The sequence below is a fragment of the Mytilus trossulus genome, chromosome 9 (genome assembly GCF_036588685.1).
Source record: "Mytilus trossulus isolate FHL-02 chromosome 9, PNRI_Mtr1.1.1.hap1, whole genome shotgun sequence".
In the NCBI taxonomy this organism is placed as follows: domain Eukaryota; kingdom Metazoa; phylum Mollusca; class Bivalvia; order Mytilida; family Mytilidae; genus Mytilus; species Mytilus trossulus.
Window position 1 is genome coordinate 50,831,800 of NC_086381.1, and position 22,930 is coordinate 50,854,729.

Sequence of the window (22,930 nt, forward strand, 5' to 3'; positions counted from 1 at the left end):
CAGAAAATACTCATGCAAAGTTTTTGTAAGAGATCTTTGTTACTTAAACTTGCTTGTGATTGGAACCAAATTTGAATGTTATTATGGTAATAAAATTGAGAATGGAAATTGGGAATGTGTCAAAGAGACAACAACCCGACAAAATAAAAAACAACAGCAGAAGGTCACCAACAGGTCTTTAGAATAGAAGGGAATGAATATCAATATTAATTTAAGCACTATATATATTTTCAAAGTAAAAATCACAATTACTACAAACTAAGTGAAATTTTGGTCAACAGGCTATGATTTTTTAAGGCAGTGCCCTAGTGCATTTAGGCTTTTATAGTAAGACAATATGACAGTCTGGTAAAGTGAACTTTTCTGGTATTGAGAGTATAGTTATCTGTTTTACTTAAACTGTACTGTTGGACAGTGTAGGTTAGCTATGTAAATGAAGGTCTTATAGTCCTTTTAATTTTTTTGACAATTCGCTATGGAATTAAAATGTGGTATGATTACTAATGAGACAAATCTTCACAAGAAACAAAATGTCACAGAAATAAACAACTACTGGTATGGTCCATAAATTGTCAAACATATAAAAACAGTCAAAGCTATGGTTCCTGAGCTAATTATTGGAAAATATCACTTCTAGAATATTAATACCTGAAAAAGATATTTTAACTTTATGTTACAGCAAGGAACACATGATGAATTAAGGAGAAAGAAAGGACTTTACTGGGAGTTGATACGACAACAAGAGATCGAGGAAGAAATTGAAGAAATGAGAGGACATTTCTTTTAAACACTGTGATATAATTTTATTTATTTGTCAAAAATTACCATGTGCTATTTTAATAACACAAAAAAAGGTTCAATTTTCCTGCTGTTATTGCAGGAATATTTTTATCAAAATGTTGTGAAACTGAACATGGGGAATATAAAAAAGCATTATCCTGAATGTGATTTACTTTATATTTCAATTTTTCTGAATGTTTTATATTATAATAAACAGAAATCATGTCTGTGATTCCTTTTATTTTTATATAATTGCTAAACAACAGTATATAGGAACTCTAATGTCTGCCCATCTGTCACATTTTTGGTTTCCAGATGATAAATAGAGATAAGACAAGATAAGAAAACTTTATTTTGATTCGGCATAAGTACAAATAAGCAACACAAGCTGTAAGGAGCTTTTGACTAAATATAAAAGCAAGTAAATAACATAAAAACAGTGCATTTTGACATATAAAACAACCTGGAATACAACGTTGAAATCTCACATACATAGCATGCAAATAAAAAAATAAGCAACAAGTTTAGAATGAAGTAAAAACATGCTTGACCAGAGCAATCAAAAGCAGCATAATTAATAAACAGCTCAAGAATTATCTGCAAACAGAACAGAGACATTCCAAACCATTTGAAGACTGAACAAGACTTTTAAAATGTGAAAAACTGTTTTCAGTCCTGAAATGGTTTGGAAGGCTGTTCCATAAAGTAGCAGCAGTAAAATACAATACAGATTTTATATGACCTAAAATGTTTGCCTTTTGTATAGTGTTATCATGTTGTCAGCATTTTCTAAAGACATTTGGTTCCTGGACATAACCTGAGAAGAAGTCTTTGAACATCTATAAAATTGTACCACTAGGATACATACAAAAAAGGCTGGAAATGGTTTTGGGGGTTATGGTCGTAACTGTTTGGAAAAAATGGGCCAAAAACATTACTTTTGATACCACCTCACTGTACCTTCGGTATGATATTTTTTACACATGTATCTTGTAGACAGCACTCAACATCTTTTCCAATAATCTAATTTTAAGGTTTGTTCTTTCTTTTAATTTGCTGACACACTTTATAAATCTTGAAATTGTTCTTTTCCCCTGAATGTGACCTACTTAATTAGACTTATCACCTGATTTGAACTAACATGAGCAACACAAGTTACTCAATGGGTGCCACATGTCAAGCATGACCTGCTTTCTCTTCAAGAGCACCAAAGTTCATTCACAGTATTTGATCAGATACATGTTGCTATCATTTGTTAACTCTGTTGTATATGCTTTTGTTTTATTTTGATCTTTTTTTTGCCATGATATTGTCAGCTTATTTTGGATCTATGAGTTTGAATGTCTATTTGGTATCTTTCACCTCTTTTCAATACCAATATGCGATTATAATGTATTGTTTAATTGTTATCAGGAATCAATACAAGACCATGGTATTGTAATCAGGCACCAATACCAGACCATGCTGTACCATTAACAAAAGTCTGCTGATAATAGTTTTTCACAACATCACATGTTCTGTTTCAAGTTTCAATGTGTTATATATCTCATCAAATTCCAAGTATCAATGTTATATTTTAGATTTCCTATTTCTGTTTGATTACTTCTTCTTCAAATATGGAACCACTTTTGCATTCTATCATTAAAGTTAGTTTTCAGAGGAAAAGTTTTCAAATGTAAACCAGTCTATGGGCGTAGTTCCAATGGTGATTAAGAGTGCTACATGCAGACAGACAAAATACAGCTTGTCCAACCTATTTATAGTGAAATATGTTTCTGCCACTCAAGTTTAAATCGCATAATTCAAAAAGTGCAAGAAAAAAAAAAGAAAGTAGACTTTTTCATTGATCAAGAGAGGTCCTGGATAATTTCCTTTACAAAGGAAACAATCAAGGATAACTTTTATAAAAAAACATATCTCAAACCAAGAAAAACTTTAAGGCTTTTTCATGGATACAAAGAAGTTTGCTCTCACCCCATATGGAATTTACTGACCTCGTATATATCATATTAGGTCAATAGCACACTGTGTAACACATTTATCTTACCGACTATCTGTATTTGTTGAATTTTGATTTGAGTTGTCTCATTTGCTATCATAACACATCTTCTTGTTTCTATATTAAAGTGTTCAAGTATTCAATTTTAAGAACCTTCTTCAATTGGTTTGTACCAAAAAAAAATGTAAACAATACAAATTTATTATCAACAACCTTGATGTTACAATATTAAACAGAACTTTCAATACTTTTAAAGTACTTTTCTACATTAGAAAATGCCTGTACATACAAGTGAGAGGTTTAGCTAGCTATAAAACCAGGTTCAATCCACCATTTTCTACATTAGAAAATGCCTGTACCAAGTCAGGAATATGACAGTTGTTATCCATTCATTTGATGTGTTTGGACTTTTGATTTTGCCTTTCGATTTTGGATTTTCCTTCTTGAATTTTCCTTGGAGTTCAGTATTTTTGTGTTTTTACTTTTTTTTTAAATTATCAAACAGTGCCAAAGTCGTAAATCCACTACTCCTCGTGTATTGAATTAAGCCTCACCACCTACTGACCTAAAATTGAATATACACGGTCCCCACGCAGACACTTTTAACCAATCAGATTCCTAGAAATGTATAGGAGGTAAGATACAACCAGAGACATATATACACATGTGTATATATGTCTCTGATACAACATAAGATAACTTTAATCACATTAATAACTCCAGGCTTTTATATATTTATTAGACAACACAATATTAATAAAGACAATAACACAAATGTATTATAGATTTAAGTAAAAATTCACTGAAAATTCACCAGCGGTCTTTAATTTTGCAATTTCTAAATTTAATTCTCTGATCACAAATTGTTGTTTTTAACAACTGTAAGTTTCTCTCATGACTCACTCTGCCATTCTGACAATTCTAAGATGTTAAATTTGTACTGTTAAAGATCAAGTCATGTATCTAAGACTCGTATGAAAATGTCAACAAAGAATAGTTAACTCTAGCAGATCTATAATTAGCTTTACATCAAACAGGTGACAAGCTGAATCAACGTCTTGATATGTTAACATACAAAGTTTTGCTTCAATTTAAATGCAGCACTGGTTAAAAAGTAGACAGTTTTTAGTTAAGCAAAATATACTTCTATTTGAAGAGATGATTTGTTTCCTTGAAAATGTTCAAATATACACTTTTTTAATTCACTAAACGTAATCTCAACCACCACCAACCACTGCACAAATAAGTTATGTTGAAAAAAATCTACAAAGTTACAAAAAAGTCTCACATGTTTATTAAAAATTAAAAAAGTGGTTATATAAACTTACCTAAAACATCTAACTTCAACTCAAATATGTCTAAAGGGTAGTCTACCATCTCTTTAAAATGAGTATGAATAGGCTCTTTTTCCTTTTTAAAAATTGACACCATCTTCTGCCAATATAAGTTTAGATGTCAACCTCTAAGGTCCAAAACGGAAAGATTATTTGTAATTTTCGTTTGCCAAATTTACAGTTTATATTGAACAGTTTAAACAACAATTTACTTTACAGTTTTGGACTGCAAATCACCCATGAAGCTTTTAAGAGTTTTAATGAAAACATTATATTTGAAGTCACCACTACCAATGTCATTACCTCCTGTTTGTAATAATACTATTTCTGCAGAAAAGTATGTGACCAATCTTATAAAAGTATATCGTGTATAAACCTTTCACTTACATTACATCATTTATAAAGTTACTACCAAATTTGGTTGACATCCTATAATTAGATAATTTATACCTTATGGTATGAGGTAGTGGACATTCAACAGTTTAAAAAAAAAGACAATGTTCCTTTCCAACTTGAAACAGAAACATCTGTATGGGTAAATAAATGCAACAATACTCAATAGTATACCAGTGTTCAAAAGTCATAAATCGTTTTAGAGAAAACAAATCCGGGTTACAAACCAAAACCGAGGGAAACACATCAACTTTAAAAGAAAGAAAAAACAACAACAGGAACACCAAAGTGCATCAAAAACAAACGCCAACATATAAAAACGAACCATTTGATAACAACTGCAATATTCCTGACTTGGTACAAGCCATTTTAAGAAAAAAATGATGGGTTGAACCTGCGATAATTTCACAACAAACCTCCCATTTTACGACTGTTAAAACATATCACTAAAACACTACGTGAAAGAAATACATACACACGCAAGAACACTACGCTAAAACTAGTTTCTGAGATCTGATACCTTTACCAATTTTAGCATTCATGATTTTAGTTGTTGTATGTAATATAAAATTCTCATCATAAACTTTGTTGGATTAAAACAGTTGAGAAAAGGAAATCGATGACCTGGGTTTGTTAGCAGTTTTTTTTAGTTTTTTATTAAAAAGGTTTAAATTACTTCATTAGATAAAATAATGTTGATTGAATATCATTATTTTGAATCCAATTTTCATGCGATGTCATTGATGTAGAAGATAAATAAAAGACTCTTTGTATGATTGTATGCACACTTTGGAAAAACCACAATATAGAATATCCATGAAAATGCAAGTTTTCTCCATCGATCAAAATTGGTATCCACAAAAATAAATGAATCCACGGTTTAATTTGATCACACTCTGAACAATGCAAATGTGATAAACAACAACCAGGCTCTTGGACTCAGTTTCAGAGGGGTTAAACATGTCTGTGAGAAATCGAACCACACCAAACATTGGACAGTGTTTAAACAACACATAAAAAACATAAGAACATAACCCCTGAAAACAAAACAGTAACTGCCCAAATTGAGAGGTTGTAGATACCAAAGTGACATTCAAAGTGTACAACTGTACATTTCTCTTCACATCATATAACTTTCAAAATAGAAATATAAGGAACAGTGAGGTGGACATTCATTAGACGGTAACCCAACAGTACAACGCATAAATACATTTTTACGTTTGCCTACATTTCCTTTCACTGTCTTCACACAAAATATTACCACTAGCTATATTTATATTTCCTACATAATAAGTTAAGCAATTCATGCCATACAATTCAAGTGTGTATGTTATCCGTAAGATAAATTGAATTTTGTAACATAATCGCCAGTGTAATCGCAAACAAATCCTGAAGACTCCTTATGATTAAAACAAATACACTCAGGACACATCAATCCATCCTTACTACTTGTCAGTATTTTACTGTCCTGTCCATCTTTTGATATTACTATAATTCTATGAGAATAAGACTCTGTTACAATAATGTTTCCATAATTATCTGTACAAAGTCCATGTGGTGTAGATATATCCTGTTTGTATTGCCAGATCTGTTTACCTGATGATCCATCATAACAGTATACTGCATTACCATCACGGTCACTATAGATTATTCTGTCATTACAGTAAACAAGGTTATACAGGTTTGATTTACTCTCGACTTGTATTGACTTCAATATATTGCCTTCCAAGTCTATAATGCAGATTTCATTCTTGATCAAACCTACGGCAAGAGAGTTATTAAAGAATGATAAATCAGCGCACTCTTTGTGTAAGTTTATAGATTTGGTATTTCCCGTTTCCATATTGAAGATTTCTATGCATCTCGAACCTCCAAAAATATCATAAAAAGGAATTGTGGCAAAAGTGTTTTGATTGATCTGTGTAACTTTGACGGCTTTATATTGAGATTTAAACTGTTTCTCGAGTTTTCCATCAGGAGTAAGTAGTTTAACTGCAACATTTGGATCAATTACTATAATTCTTCCATCCATTAGACACATCATGTCATAAATACCCATAATAACGCGAACGTTCATCTTTTTCTCAATGTTCAATGTCATGTTGTTTATGTTGGTTTGTTCTTGTGATACTTGTGCTTTTCTCCTCACACTTGTTTCTCTGTCTAATTCTGTGTCTGTCTTAACAACCGTTACTTCTAAAGATTCTATTGAAACTAGTTTGCCTAGTTACATATTGATATCATTATTTTGCTTCATTTTGATGTCAAATTCTTTGGTCCTCTCATCATTTTCTAGATCATCAACAAATCTTTGACATTGGTGTACTTGTTGTTCAACATAATGTACACCTAGAAATGATTGGAGTTTGGAAGTATGTGTTGTGACTGTTTGTAACTGTTCTTTCATTCTCTCCAAGTTTTTCTTTTGCTCTTTAATTTCAAAGATGAAACCTGTTGCTTTTGATTTTTCCTGATTCCAAATGGTATCTGCATCTTGGCATAACTTCTTCTCCAGGTGGTCTAAATGTTCATTTATTTCCTTTCGAATATCTCCTATTGATTCCTTTATGCTTATATACTCACGTTCTGCTGCTCTTATGTTCTTTGATTTGTTGTTTACGAATTGGTCCAAAAAAGATAAGATAGAATTTATCTCTCTCTCTACAGTTTCTTTAGAGTTTTGAATTTTGGTATTATGTACTACACTAGCTAGACTCTTTATTCCAGTGCATTTTGCATGAGTCATGGAAATGCATACATCACAGAAAGGGATTAAATGACTAGGACAGTACAAGCTGAATTGTTGACCATGTTTGTCACATTTTGTTTTGATATCACTGATAGAGGGTTTATAACTCTTTATATCAATTGTCTTATGATCACATGTTCCTTTGAATTGTTTGTGGTGTTTTATACATGTTGAGCATAAACCGTCATCACAGTCGTAACACCAGAAACCAGCATTTATGTTTACTGCTGCATTTTGACAACGTCCGCATGGTAAAGGTTTACTGGATGCCATGACCTAGACATATATAAAACATAAGTTATCAATCTTGCTTGGCACAGTTCTCATGGTTCAGCAATGACTTAAATATGAACAAATCATGGGCTGTTTCAAAATGATATTCGGTTTATTCAAAACTTGATGCAAGTTATCTTTGTACTTTATTCATACATTATAGTGCCTTATCGAGAGGGTATACATGAATTACTTAAAGACCTATAAAGATGAAAGGAGGGAGATGTAGAATGATCATTAATGAGACAACCATCACACTTTTGTGCTGACATGAATGATCACTGATATGGTTATATTTATAAATTAACTGTTTACAAAATTTAGAATTTTTGAAATACTTAGGCTTTTCTACCTCAGGCATAGATTACCTTAGCTGTAGTTGGCAAAAAAAAATAGGAATTTGGTCCTCAATGCTCTTCAACTTCGTACTTTATTTGGTCTCTTTAATTTTTTTGGATTCGAGCGTCACTGATGAATCTTTTGTAGACGAAACGCACGTCTGGCGTATAGACAAAATTTAGTCCTGGTATTTTTGATGAGATTATCCATCATAAACATAAGGATGGGTTAGAAAAAAGGATCTTATAATGAATAATTTTTCATTGTAGAAGTCATGAATGAGTATGTCGTGGAACCATACAAATTGAGTCTAAACGCCATATTTAAGGATCATCGTACGGTATTTAAGTGTGTCTGACAGGAGTTGCATCACTGGTATCTTGATAGCTTCGTTGGATAGAATGCTACCTAATGCAAATTAATATGAATACATCTGTTAAATTATTTCGGTTTGAAACAATCTTCTTGGAAAGTATGCAACTGTTTGATAACTGAGTTGTTATAATAATCTTCAAAACAGTTCAATATTTCTTAAGTGTAGTATAAATTAAAATCACAAAAATACTGAACTCCGAGGTAAATTCAAAACGGAAAGTCCCTAATCAAATGGCAAAATCAAATGATGAAACCATCAAACGAATGGACAACAACTGTCACATTCCTGAATAGGTACAGGCATTTTCAAATATAGTATTTGAATGTACAATATATCAAGGTATTATACATGATCATGTATACTTTTATGTGCATAAGGTCGATTTCTATTCGACGCACCTCTTATCATAGTTCAATTATTAATGTGTTTTGCTGTTGGGAGTCCACTTCCATACCATATATAGTAATTGGTATATCTTTTGCACATTTTTCTAGTCCTGCAGTACCTTGTTTTTTGTTACATCTTGTTATATATATATATATCATTATCATACCAATCATACTGCGCATGCATCTCCTTAATCAGGTCTGATACCTATTTACGATAGTAAAGAGACACTATGTTTTTTGTTCTGTGAATTATCAGTCCATTCATTCATTCATTCATGCATTCGTTCGTTCGTTAGTTCGTTCATATGTTTGTAATTCTGTCTGGCTTTCCTTTATAAGGTTGTTTGGTGTCACTTTTCATTACTAGTATACATAAACTATCTAATATAGTTATGTCAGTTTCAATAAAAGCAACAATTTCACTGCACTAGCTGCACATTTCAGCAATTAATGTCTTTCCAGTAATGTTCAAGGCCAAAATATATGTCGTTAAATCCAAAACATGATACAAGTATTGACGAGCTGATTAAAACAAAAAGGACCAAAAGTAACCCTAACCCTGAGAAGGAATCGAAAGTTGGCATGAAGATTGTTTTTAATTAAAAAACAGTTCCAAAATTTTACAACAGAAAATGAATTACTATCTTGAATTATCAAGTTACAGAGTACTGGATTGGTGGTAGCGGTTGTAACAAACAATCCACCAGTTGGGCTTACTAATATCAATGGTCGTTATAACATTTTAAGTACCAATCTGAATGCACCAGTTACACAATTCGACATTAAATGTATGTTCAGTGATGCTTAAAGCCAAAATATTTTGAAAGTCAAAATCTTATAAAATTGTTGCAGAGCTGATCAAATAAAAAGGACCAGAAGTTATTTGATCCATATTTCCTAATCCACGTAATATGAAAGACAATAGTGTGTGAAGGGCACGGGGACCTATGGAAACATATGAATTTTCTTTAAATTAAGTAGCTGGGTATTTACGTACGTAGATTTTTTTTATATGAATAAAACAAGTAATTGGTGAATTTTACAGAATTATACAAAAACAGAAGACATACATATTACAGACATGTCTTATACTATGTTTTGTTCTAAATCTCCCAATAATTTTAATATAATTTTTATTATATTTTATGGCAAATAAAGGCAACAATAGTATACATGAAATTGTGGTAAAAACTTTGATATTCATTGGTTTTTATTAATAATTAATAATTGTCATTGTTCATGGAATATCATGGCGATAATTATCCCTCTAGACATACCATTTCAATGTGCCCTTTTTGTTATAGTATGAGCTTCAATAAAAGTGTTATTGACGGAATCTTGGCGAGTATTATCCCTCTAGACATGTGTTCTTTCTTGTTTTATTATGACCGTAAAATAAAAGTCTTATTGCAGAAATATTGGCGAGTTTAAATATACCTCTAGTCATACTAGTGTTATAAAAGGATTATTGGTGAATATTATTTCTCAAGACATGACATTTAAGTGTGTCTACTCTTGTTTGAGTATTGCCAAACAAAATAAAGGGCAACTGTAGGAGTATTGGTAAATTTTCTTTCTTAGATTGTTTGAGTATTGCCTTAGATTTGGAGTATTATTGGTACCCTCTCTATATAAATTGTAATAAACAAGTATGTTCAAGATTTACAGTATAAATCAATTGAAGTATATAAAGTGTGTTTTTACTGTTTACCTCTTTATTTAGTAAATATCACTTTATCTGTATGCTTTCTTTTTATTCCCTGCCATTTCTATAATATTGCCAAACCAGGATGTTATTTAGAACATGATTATTTCTGCTATTAAATCGATCCAGATAATCAGTTAAAATTTTAAATTATGTATAGCTGAAGATATGTTTTAGTTATTTATCAAGCATGCAAGTCGGTATATATGATTTAATCTGCACGGCTCGAGTGACCCTGATTAACCCGAACGATTATAATAAAATTGATTTTACAATAAATTAAAAATTATACTGCTGCACATGCAATATGAACTTCAATAATCTTTGACTGAATGTTGAATTGAAATCAATTATAAAATTTGTATTGTTTGATCCATAATTTTCTACGTTAGAAAAAGCATGTACCGTGTCAGGAATATGACAGTTGTGATCCATAATTTGATTCCTTTGATGTTTTTGAGCTTTTTAGTTTGCCATTTGATAAGGGACTTTCCGTTTTGAATTTTCCTCAGAGTTCAGTATTTTTAAGATTTTACTTTTTGTCTTTTTCTATCCATTAAAAACCAAAAGGTAACCATTTTGCTAATATAAATTTAAAACTTTGTAAATGTGTTTTTTATGTTAAGATGAACATATTTAGATGGTAAGTAAAAAATCGCTGACTTTCTTCTTAAAACAATCATTCAAAATAACTATCTCATCTATCATGAAAACTAAAATAAATTATATGAAAAGAACAGTTAGTGTGAAGATAAACATTATTTCCATTTCCTCGGTTTTCAGAAGGCTGATATTAGGAATATATGAATTATCATTGGCCTCAAAGGACAAATTTCATCCATTTTCTTTTTTTTTACTAGTATATAATTATGATAACATAATACAAAAGTGAAAGATGGGAAGAGCAAGTATATACATTAGTGACAAGATTTACACTAGGGCAAGCATTACTGGGTCAACCGAAGTATTTGCTTGTTGGTATATATGCCTTAAAATGACAATAAATTATATGTGTTTCCGCTAAACTTTGAAAGTCACTGAGTGTATGCAGTCTTAACCTTGTTATATAATACCAAGCAGATATATGGGTCATTTTCAAAAAATGTCGAATTTTGAAATTGAAAATATTATTAAGTTTCTTATTTTAACAACCATCTACATAAGCAAATCAAAACAAACAGTACTTTAAGAACAACATATTAAAAGATGCAATCGTAATGATGTCATACAAGAATATCTTGAACCATTGTTTGATCGGTGGTACAATATTTTGTCTATCCTGTTACCATTTTCAATAGAAATTTTGGGTTATTAAAAAAAGGTTTAGATAAAATGTTAAGCTTGTTTTACGTAGCCAATGAGATGGTTTTCAAGAGAATAAACTTCTATATATATTCATTCTGTAATATAATAGATTATTTGCCAATTAACCAGGGTGTGCGTCTGAAAAATGCCTCTAAAAGTTGTTTTACAAAGTTGTAAAAATTACCACCAGTAATGCAAGTCTAAGATAGAAATTTATATTGTTCGGCATTTTTTCACCTTTTCAAATAAACCCAACATCAAGTAAATCCCTCGTAAGTTAGTTTACTTTTCTCTGTATTTCATTGGTAACAGGAACGTTCGTTTCTGATATATCACTTAGTCTATATAAAAGTCTATCCTGTTACCTGTTTGTCTATCCATGCAGCTGGTTACCGATATCAGTATTGCACCTGCAAATGCTTAATTGGGATCCAGGGAAGATTTTAAAGACGTTATAACATTAAGATGAGTTCAACGAAGTATTTCATTCGTTTTGCACCTATATCAAGTATATGTAAAGATAACAAATTTAACGAAGTTTTTGTCTACAATTGTCTATCCTGTTACTGTTACCATAGCAACTATAGTAACAGTTATTTTTTTATTACATATTTGATTTTATCAGGCAAAAAATAGCAAATGTTCATCAAACTGTAAATACGGGATCAAAACTGTATCGTATGCCCTTAAGTAGCAGTAACAGGATGGACATGAACCTCCCGTAGGCTGATTCAATTTAGTTTGTAGATAATATGTTACAATGATAAAGAAGCTACGATTTTTCGTTAGAGAAATAATTAACGTTCTTAAAAAGTCCCTTTTGCAGATATCAAGGCGATCAGAAAATCGAGAAAAAAATCATTTGAAATGTGTTTTTCTGACAATGTACGCATACAAATTTATACCCCCAAAATCGGACTTAAATGCAGTTTAATCTTATCAAAATAGATGTAAGATGTGTTGATTATTAATGTTCTGAATCACAAATCCGACAAGCTTTCATTTAGACCATTACAACTGAAATTTCCATTAGAAAAAACCTGTTTATGATTTTTACGGGAAATCTGTGTTGTTTCCCTTGAAATTATCTCCCTTTTTCTATTTCATGTCGTGGAATAAAATTTCATCACTGCCTCCTGATCCACATGGCTTGAGTTTCATGTTGTCGTTTAACATCTTCACAGACAAATTGTAACACGTCATATCTTAAAGGTAAAGAGGTGAAAATGAATATAGAAAATATCGTCATAGTCTTTATATAAAAAGGGGGGATGTATCAACATTCTGTCAAAAAAATTGCTAGTACACCATCTGTAATAAAACTCAGTAAAGAACATTTTCAAACTTTACTCTCACAATTTGCTTTAGTATAATGTTTGTGTCTGGTGTATGTACAACAAAAAATCAATGAGATATCGTATGACAGACTGAGACCCAGACATGACAGATGTGTTGTTTTTATTTATTTACAATATTATTATTTTTATTATTTACAGTGCTTATACATGTTATATAGCACTTATCTAAATAAACATTTACTCTAAGTGCTATACAATGCATAAATAAAAAAGCAATGATACAAGTACATAATTATATAAACAAAATTAAAAATCTATGTGTAAATAGTTCAACATGTTCAATAGAATATTTTTTTTTATAGAAACCGCAAAATATACAACTCCAAATATGAAAATCAAAAATTATTCATCAAAAACAATTTTAAAAGATAGATAAATTTTGAAAAATATTAAAAAGAAAATCAACAGAAGAGCTTCAAATCATCACAAATGTTTCCTTACAACATGTACAATACATTTATTGTGATGATGATGTGTGCATGAAATATTTGCCACTGTACGTTAATCAACACACTCACCCAATACTCTAAATGAAGAAAATAATATTCTGTGTAGCCTTGGCAACAAGTGTGCATTTCTAAATACAAAATATTTTAAAAAGTGGGTGAAGTCCCCAAAATTGGTTCATAGTAGAATTTCAAACCATTTGAGATGAAACCATGGACATTTATTTAAAAAGAGGTCAGATAAAAATCAAATGCATTTCTCTTGTATTACATTAAATGGAATTTCAGTTACTAATTATATATAATTATAGATTATCGTTAATCATCTCAACAAGATTGATTTTCTCTCTCAATGATCATCTGTTTATCTATATATTTTACCTATGGCAACGTGAATGTCATGTCAATTTCCTTAGCAACGCTACGTGCCTCCTTAGTTTCTAGCAATAATTTTCCATCTCAAGTGAGTAGCATGATATGAAAAATTATCACAAAAAAAGATTAAAGGAAAAATGCACAAAATAGCAATAATTTCAATCATCATGATTATAAATACAAGTTGGAAGCATTCTTTAAACTAAATTCTTACATCAACTAAATCTAATAAAATCTAAGACATGTAAGAAATTTAGTTTAACTTGTTTTTTTCAAGAGATTGTTTTTTACTGAAAAATCCCAAATACTAATTCAAATTACAATGATTATTGAATTTATTGCACTGATTTATAGTTTGGATCCTGTTTGGAATAAACTGGTATATGATTTCGATTAGATGAACATGATGAAGAAATATATGTAGGTTGACATGGTTTGAACATTCAATATCTCATTTCAAAGTTACGAATTCCTCTACAAAATTAGAGGTTTGTGTGTATCAATGTGACAGTCATGTTCCCCATCAAGGGCTCATAATTTTAACAACAAATGTTCTTAAATTCTTATGTATTTTTAAGAAGTTACATTTTAAAAAATTTGAGAAACTAAAAATTTACAAAGGGAGATATATCTGGTTATATGTTCAGATCTATAACTACACAAGCTCAAGCCTCATAAATTTACAACCTAATAAAGAGAATTTGACACTTCTAATAATATTTTTAACAAAATACAATGTTATTTGTTGATCATATTGATAGGTGGCATAACTTTTTTACCAACCAACCCTTTCTAAGCAATTTTTGAAAGGCAAATGTACAGCTTTGTCAATCAGCACCAGATATGACAAAAGTCCTCTGGTCACAGTAAGGCTCACTTACATATTATTTTTTTTTTCATTCTACTGTATTTTATTCGTAGGCTGGATAGTTCAATGTAAAGAATAAACATGGAAGGTCTAGGATCTGTGCAACAGAAGATTTCATGTGTGTTCAAGACAGCAGTTTTAGAAGAACAATCTAACAAAAGAACTTACCAACCATATAAAGTTGTAGCTGTTGATGAAATTAGACCACAGGCCATAGAAGATAACATCAGGGTAGCTAGGGCTACAGAAAAATTAGATGGGACTTGTGTTTATATTGCAGAATTTTGTGGTAATTTTAAAATTGATAAATTATTAATAATTAAAATTGACAACAACACTTCAAAAGATCTGCAATTTTATTATCTATGTCTACATGTTTCGCCTGCAAGGCAGGCTTCATCAGGACAATTTTTATACAGAAATTGAGCCCCTGAGGTACTCAAAGTGGTGCATTGAATTTGACGTTGTCATGGTGAGAGAAACAATGAAAAGTGAAAGTAGCAATACAGAGTTATAAATAGATAAGATAAATATAGAAAATTAAAGTTTGTATACAATGTAACTTGAGTTCGTTTTACTATTATATGATACATGAAATTGTTCTAAAGGCTTGGCATCTAATAGGACGAACTTCCCATGGTTCCTACCACTTGGCAAGGCTTCTCTTCCAACCTGGCCATAGTTGGAGGTTACTACTTCCCGGCGCGTCGGCAACAATAGGAAGATTATGATCTCCGCTGTGGATAATAAAATTGTCAAAAACTGATAAATTATTAGTATAATAGTCCAAGATTTTTTAATTTTAGTTTTATTTAAAAAATGAATAGAGCTAGAATATGAATAAAAATTGAATGTTTTTATGTTTAATGTTTTAAACATAGCAAATAGATCATGTTGATTATTTATGTTTACATGTTTTTAGGAAAACCTTGGTTGTGGGCAAGGCTAGACAGAAAACCAAACAAAAGTTCAGACAAAAAGTTCAAGAAGTTCCATAATCAGAAACAGCAATGGCTTAGAGATGGCAAACAAGGATCAGAACCAACATTTCAGTGGAATGTTTTGACAGATTTTAAGGCAAGATAAATTCTGATGCCAAGCATAGTGAAATACACTTAAGGTGGTACCTAACACTACAGGGAGATAACTCTGTAAAGTCGGTTTAACGTTTTAATTACGTTATGTTGTAAAAGGAATATTAAGCTTCTCAATGATCAAAATTGGTGTTTGTCAAATTGCTATATATAACCAGTGTATTTTTTCTGACAAAACGGTTGGTTAAACTTTTTTAAAAATTTTATATTTTTGTTAAAGTGTCAAAGTAAATACTTTGACAAAATTTCATGAAAATTAAACGAGCCAAATTAATTTTAGTGAAAGTGTTAGGTACCACCTTAAATGATTGATATGAGTCATTTTAAATAGTTCCTATATATATTTATATTAAATAGAGGAAAGGATAAACATAAGTAAACATTTTGCTGCACTAGTTGCTAAAAATATATATGCGATCAAACAAAGTCAAACAAAATTATGAAAGTATGACAGGTAAATGTAATAAGAAGATTTGGTATAAGGGCCAATGAGAAAACTCAAGTTACAATGTGTAAAAGTAAACAATTATAGGTCAAAGTACAGCCTTCAACATGGAGTCTTAACTGATGCAGAACAAAAAAATTTAAAGGGCCTGACAATGACTAGTGTTAAACAATTCATATGGGAAAACCAACAGTCTAATCTATATGAAAAACAAGAGATGAGAAACACTTATGAACCACATCAACAAACCACAACCACTGAAAAACAGGTTACTGACTTAGGACTGGTGCAAAATGTGTTAATATTAAAAAAAAAAAAAGAAGAAGAAAGAATAAGATTACATTGATCATGTCTTTAACACATCCATATAATTAGGATGAGATATTTGTTTGTTACCATTTATACAGCTAATCTTCAAACCAAATCTGTTTCTATGATAGAATTTAGTAAAGATTTGAATTAAAGAAACCCTGTCTTCAATAAACTGTGAGTCATATGCATGTAGTTAAGGTTCTCCTTAAATTTGGAGTGAACTTACAATAGTTTTCCACACAGGATTAGTATATTTTCAACAGTGCCAGTATATTTAGTGTCTTTAGCGAGCTGCATAATCTAATGCAAGTGTTATGAATGTTGTATAAAAGTTTCCTTCAATGAGGTCAATAAGTTAACGTAAGGGTACCCAAATTGCACCGAGTACCCAAATTGCACCTATTCAGAAAAAATAGCAACGGAAATCTTACAAGATTTCCAAGAGACTAAACAATTTGTATTTTTATGATTTGTTACTGTGCACGTCTTTCAACATAGGTAAACATATTTAGATATATACAAAACGTTCACAGTATTTATCAACAGATGGACTGTTTACTGAAAAAGCAAAATGTACAAAAACGTCACCATGCGACGACATCAAAACGTCATCTTTTTAAAATTAGCAAATACAATATATTACAAGTATCCATTTCGTAAAATATGAAAAGTAAGCATGGACTAATATCCAATTGTTCAAAAATATTTGAAGAAATTAAACATAAGCTCAGTTATTAGACTTTTGACGATGTGAATTTAAGCATGGATGCAATTTGGGAACTCCTCATTACAGAATCATGGATAGTTTTGAGGTTGATTCAAACCCATTTTTTTATGACTCAATATGGATTAAAAATCAAACTGGTGTACCTATACAATAAAGAAGGATAGGGCTACAAAATAAGCACGGTATGGACATTTTTTTCTTGATAAAAAAAAAACTTAGGTGAAAAAACTGTCAAAATAGGTGCAATTTGGGTACCGTCACGTTAGAGTTACAATGTATCTTTAATTTACCAAAACAAAATTTCAGGAAGTTCCCGAAAACTGGATTCCATCATCTGGTGTCCCACTTATAGACGGCTTGCCTCAACCGGATGAAAACGGGCATATTCCAGGTAATTTTTAAGTTCCTTTGAAACTTATTGAATAAAAGTACGTTTTTATTTCTATTATTGCACAAGAAATTTAAGTTGTGAGTTCAAACTCCGTTCATGGCATGGTGTGTTAAACTCCAATCTTAATTGATAAAGACCACTGGTGGCCTTGGGCTGTTTTCTGCTCTTATGTCGGGTTGTTGTCCCTGACACATTCCTCATTCCATTCTCAATTTCAGTGTTCACCCTAAAGGGGGTCTCATTGGGGGGTTCCGATCCCGGATCCCGCTTACTGTTTTGTCAGATTCCCGTATCCCAGTTACACTATGTACGTAACCAATTCTTATTGTCATTTTTTGTCATTTCCCGGGTCCCGCAAGACCTCATTTCCCGTTTTCACGACACAATAATTTGACTTTCATGTTTCACGCTTACGAAAAATCGGCAATCCTGCGTCACGCTTAGACCCCAATGAGACCCACCCTAAATTTCCAATAAGATTTTAACTAGAATTCTGCTTAAATTAAAAAAAAGTGATAAACAAATTTTACATAATCATTCCTGAAAATATTTACCACTGATAGTTTGAATCTGTTTCTTCAGGTATAAAACTAATTACTTAAAGAAGATAATAATTTTGTATAAACATGCAGCAAAATATTATCATCAAATATACTGTGCAGAAAATTTGTGTTTCATTGATATTAGATGGGAGATAACTCTAAATAGTTTGCTGGATAAAAAAAAGAAAATCCATAAAACACATGTTAACTTTGTATAAATATTTGTAATATTATTCTGTTTTCTAGGATGGGTACCAATTGAACAGAAATTCAAGCAGTACATTTGGCATATGTCATCAGTAGATCTTGATCATGGTTTAGGTGTGGTTCTCAGGTAATACATTATGCTTGATCATGGTTTAGGTGTGGTTCTCAGGTAATATATTATGCTTGATCATGGTTTAGGTGTGGTTCTCAGGTAATATATTATGCTTGATCATGGTTTAGGTGTGGTTCTCAGGTAATATATTATGCTTGATCATGGTTTAGGTGTGGTTCTCAGGTAATATATTATGCTTGATCATGGTTTAGGTGTGGTTCTCAGGTTATATATTATGCTTGATCATGGTTTAGGTGTGGTTCTCAGGTAATATATTATGCTTGATCATGGTTTAGGTGTGGTTCTCAGGTAATATATTATGCTTGATCATGGTTTAGGTGTGGTTCTCAGGTAATATATTATGCTTGATCATGGTTTAGGTGTGGTTCTCAGGTAATACATTATGCTTGATCATGGTTTAGGTGTGGACCGTGTGGTTCTCAGGTAATACATTATGATTGATCATGGTTTAGGTGTGGTTCTCAGGTAATATATTATGCTTGATCATGGTTTAGGTGTGGTTCTCAGGTAATATATTGTGCTTGATCATGGTTTAGGTGTTGTTCTCAGGTAATACATTATGCTTGATCATGGTTTAGGTGTGGACCGTGTGGTTCTCAGGTAATACATTATGATTGATCATGGTTTAGGTGTGGTTCTCAGGTAATACATTATGATTGATCATGGTTTAGGTGTGGTTCTCAGGTAATATATTATGCTTAATCTTTATGAATGTGTGTTGCTTAGAATGCATGGTCCTCTGTTTTAAATTAATAAGCATTGTAAAAGATTGTTAAAAATTGAGTGTTTGGAACATTAAAGCAAATTTGTAATCTGAAAATTTGGCAGGAAAATTGCTCTAGATTTTTCATACATTTAACATTTACAGCTTTTTTGCTCACCAGGCCTAAATGCAGCAACAAAATAATAGATGCTGTGTTTATATGCAAAAATCTTCATTATAGAAAAATAGATTATCTCCCCTTGTCATTAGGCTATGATTTTGTTTTTAAGGAAAACAGGTGAAAAACTCGTTTTAAAACAGAAAACAAATAAGATGGTGTTTGAAAATACTTATCTATTTCAGGGAAGATAGTGAAAGACCATCTGACCTTGTGATAGAGGTCAGAGAATTATGTGACCTTTTAGGTCATACAGCAGAGCTGATTGGCACTAATGTCAATGCCAATCCTTATGGTATGCATAACCTCTGTTTCCTTTTTATCAGATCACATGTCCCAAAGGGCCAAATGAACTTTTCTCATCAGTTGCCCACTCTACTTTTATACTTTTGATCGTTTTGGAAAATTTCTCACATAAATTTTCAATAGCTTTATCATCAAAAAAAATTATAAATTACTTTATGCTTGTTACAACAGAATTGTAAATAACATTTTTATCCTTAATGCTTGTCTATCAAAAAGCAAACAGTAGTAAATGTTCATTAGGTATCATGACGATCAAAAGTTGAAACATAATAAACAAAACTCTATTATATGATTATAGTTTTTTTTTCTCTAGAAAAAATAAAACATAGCAGATCAGTAAAATAAATCAGAATCAAGGATCTGGATTTTTTTGCACACTATTTTGGTTATTTTTAGATGACTTAAAAGTTGATGCTTGTGATCCGTGTTGGGTAACACAGGTAAAATTAGTATTTATTAGCAATATATTTCCTGAAGGTATTAATATAGTTATGACGAGGGCCCTTAGGATATGAATACTACATTAGAGTGGCAGTTTTATTGCAGGAAAGTGATATTATAATAAAGACAAGTACAAAATGGCGATCAAGATTTATCTTAACGAAATCTTAACGAAATGATCGAAATTATTTCTGTAAAAGTTATTTTTGTTCTAAATCCCTATCTTTCTTTTAGATTTCAGATTCCATCTTGTCTGGCAAATATGACCGTTTCTGGACCCTTCCGTACTAAATCCAACATTTTTTGGTATATTTTAGGCATTGGAAACAAAAAGAATCCACATCACTTTCTAGTCATTCATGGCTCAGTAGCTGTTAAAAATCCACCAATCTTCAAACTAGATAGTGTAAAGGACTGGTTTGAATCATCTGATAGTAATGGCCGTGTAGAAGGTGTGGTGTGGCACTGCCCTGCTGGTGTTCTGTATAAAGTAAGTAATTTCAGCACTCACAATTGTTTTGAATTAGAGTTAAGTTGAATCCTATTGATTTGATTGCATTATTAATTTGCTGTAGGGGGTCTCGGTGGCTGAGTGGTCTAAGTTGTTACTACTGTAATCACTAGCCAGTCAACACTTCAATCTTAATTGACTTGAACTACCAGATATCCTATCAAAGGTCAGTGGTTTTTCCCTGGCACTCTGGCTTCCTCAACCACTAAGAACTGGTCTTCAAGAAATAGCCTAAATGCAGTGCTTAATAGGGCGTTTAAACACCAAAAATTAAAAAATAAATTTGCTGTAGTATTGATTTTTATCAGTCGTGTCTGTTACTAATCACTCATTAGAAGTTATAATTTGAAACAAAACTCTTAAATCCAGAAGCACCAAACCTAAATGTTTTAACTGTTTTACTGACTATCAATTTTAGGTTGATAGTCCCAAATATAAAGCTTTACTTCAAGTATCGCATTTAATTTACATGACACAAGAAAATGAGGTCAAGGTCAGATAAAACCAGAAATACATGTACACCTTAGTCTTTATAATCATTACATACACCAAATATAGAAAACCCTATTGCTTAAAGTGTCTGAGATATGTACATGACCATGAAAACTTAACCTTGTTCATTGATCCATGAAATAAGGTTGAGGTCAGATAAAAACTGTCGGATAGGTACAAGGACCTTGCAAGGTATGCACATATAAATAAAACATATACTGACATGTACATCATAAAATATTCATGATATTGTCATACACCAAATATAGAAAACCTATTGCTTATAATATCCGTGCAAGCTATGCACATACTAAATATAATGACACTATTACTCATAATAGAAAGAAATTATCAGAACAAAAATTTAATTCTATATCAAGTAGTCAATTAGCCAGGAAAATGAGGTCAAGAACAATGAACATATGACAGAAGGAACCTGCATAAAATAAGGCATATATACAAAGTATGAAGCATCCTGGTTTTCCGCCTTCTAAAATATAAAGATTTTAAGTTAGCCAGACACTATCGAGCTTTCTCTAGTTGCAGTGGCAGTGATTCAGTTATTACTTAAAGGATGAATCACATTGATGTGGCATAAGTCCACAACCTTGCATTGAAATTCTTTGATAATGCAAATAATTGTTTTTTTTATTATTACAGGTTCATCGACATCATCTGAATCTTTCATGGCCGATCAAGGAACCACAACTCTCCTGTCGTAAAATTCATATTTGTGTCGATGTTTCAAAGTATGAGTTATCGTACGATAAAAAATCAATATTCACAGAGTTGGCAAAATTCCAAGGACTGTCATGTGACTCTTTGATGAATATTCATGAATTATTCATGGAGGAAAATGAAACAAGATAGCACATTAATTTTGTGTATTTATTTATTCTGTCATGTATAAAATCCAAAAAAAAAGAAATGTGTTGGAGTTTTTGTCAGACACTTGACAAAAGTGATTTTGAACATAATAGATACAAGGTCATAACAAATTACACATCATTAACTCATTGCCCCCTGAATCTATTTTTAGATAACTGCACTATATTCCTGATTCGATTTTCAACAGTAGCATTCCTCTCCCTGAAGGAAAATGGCTGCCATAGATTTTAAACATAGGTGTATTTTAAAAAACCAATTAAAAATATTTATCAAACCGATATGATTGTTGTGTTTTGTTTTTTGTTTCAATAATATGTTATATTTTATAAATAAAGTAAAATAAAAATTAATACATTCTCACTTTTATTTTTATTTCCTTGTTTATTGCACTCTACCGTAGTTTTGCACTGTAATAATTTTCCATATATTTATCCATTATTTCTTGTGAAATTCTCTGAATCAGCTCAGACAAATAGAGACATCACATCCATTACGTTTAATTTTAACATTTTTTCTCACTTTGTTAGACAAACATTGTTTGCAATGTCCCCTTTTGTCATTTTCAAAAGGCCATTGTTTACGTTTCACAGATCGATGACTTTGTAGTAAAATTCCAATGTGTATTTTATGAATGAAAACAGTGCCACGTGGTAAATCTCATAAATATTCATTGGAGAATCATGTGACACTAAAGCCATGCTCCTACTAGGAACCAATCAGAAGAGGTTTAACAAAAACGGGACCCAACCAAAATGACGCTTATATGCGTCTTTCGGGAAATACAAAATGGCGGATTCAGACGCACATATGCGTCACCAGGGAGCAAAACGAAAGTAAAAATGACGCATATGTGTGTCTTCAGGGGCCAATG

The 22,930-nt window shown here is 31.3% G+C and overlaps 3 protein-coding genes across 3 annotated transcripts in view; 2 read left to right on the plus strand and 1 right to left on the minus strand.

Annotated features, from left to right (window-relative positions):
- The window catches only part of LOC134683072 (mitochondrial potassium channel ATP-binding subunit-like), a 43,648-nt gene extending 42,737 nt beyond the window's left edge, over positions 1-911 (plus strand). The window contains exon 17 of the mRNA XM_063542127.1: positions 680-911. Within this exon, the coding sequence (XP_063398197.1) occupies positions 680-787 (108 nt within the window). The 3' untranslated portion in view covers positions 788-911. The remainder of the gene's footprint in view (positions 1-679) is intronic.
- Positions 912-6,733: 5,822 nt separating this feature from the next.
- On the minus strand, positions 6,734-7,528 carry LOC134684726 (uncharacterized). Its single transcript, XM_063544034.1, has one exon. It carries the CDS (start codon positions 7,526-7,528, stop codon positions 6,734-6,736), a length of 795 nt encoding a protein of 264 aa, XP_063400104.1.
- A 5,202-nt stretch (positions 7,529-12,730) lies between these two features.
- LOC134683075 (RNA ligase 1-like) lies at positions 12,731-22,049 on the plus strand. The gene is made up of 8 exons (XM_063542133.1): positions 12,731-12,854; positions 14,743-14,978; positions 15,612-15,766; positions 17,574-17,658; positions 18,447-18,534; positions 19,607-19,716; positions 20,486-20,658; positions 21,832-22,049. The coding sequence occupies exons 2-8, from the start codon at positions 14,771-14,773 to the stop codon at positions 22,039-22,041; spliced, it is 1,029 nt and encodes a 342-aa protein (XP_063398203.1). The 5' UTR covers positions 12,731-12,854; positions 14,743-14,770; the 3' UTR covers positions 22,042-22,049.
- The last annotated feature ends 881 nt before the right edge of the window (positions 22,050-22,930 follow it).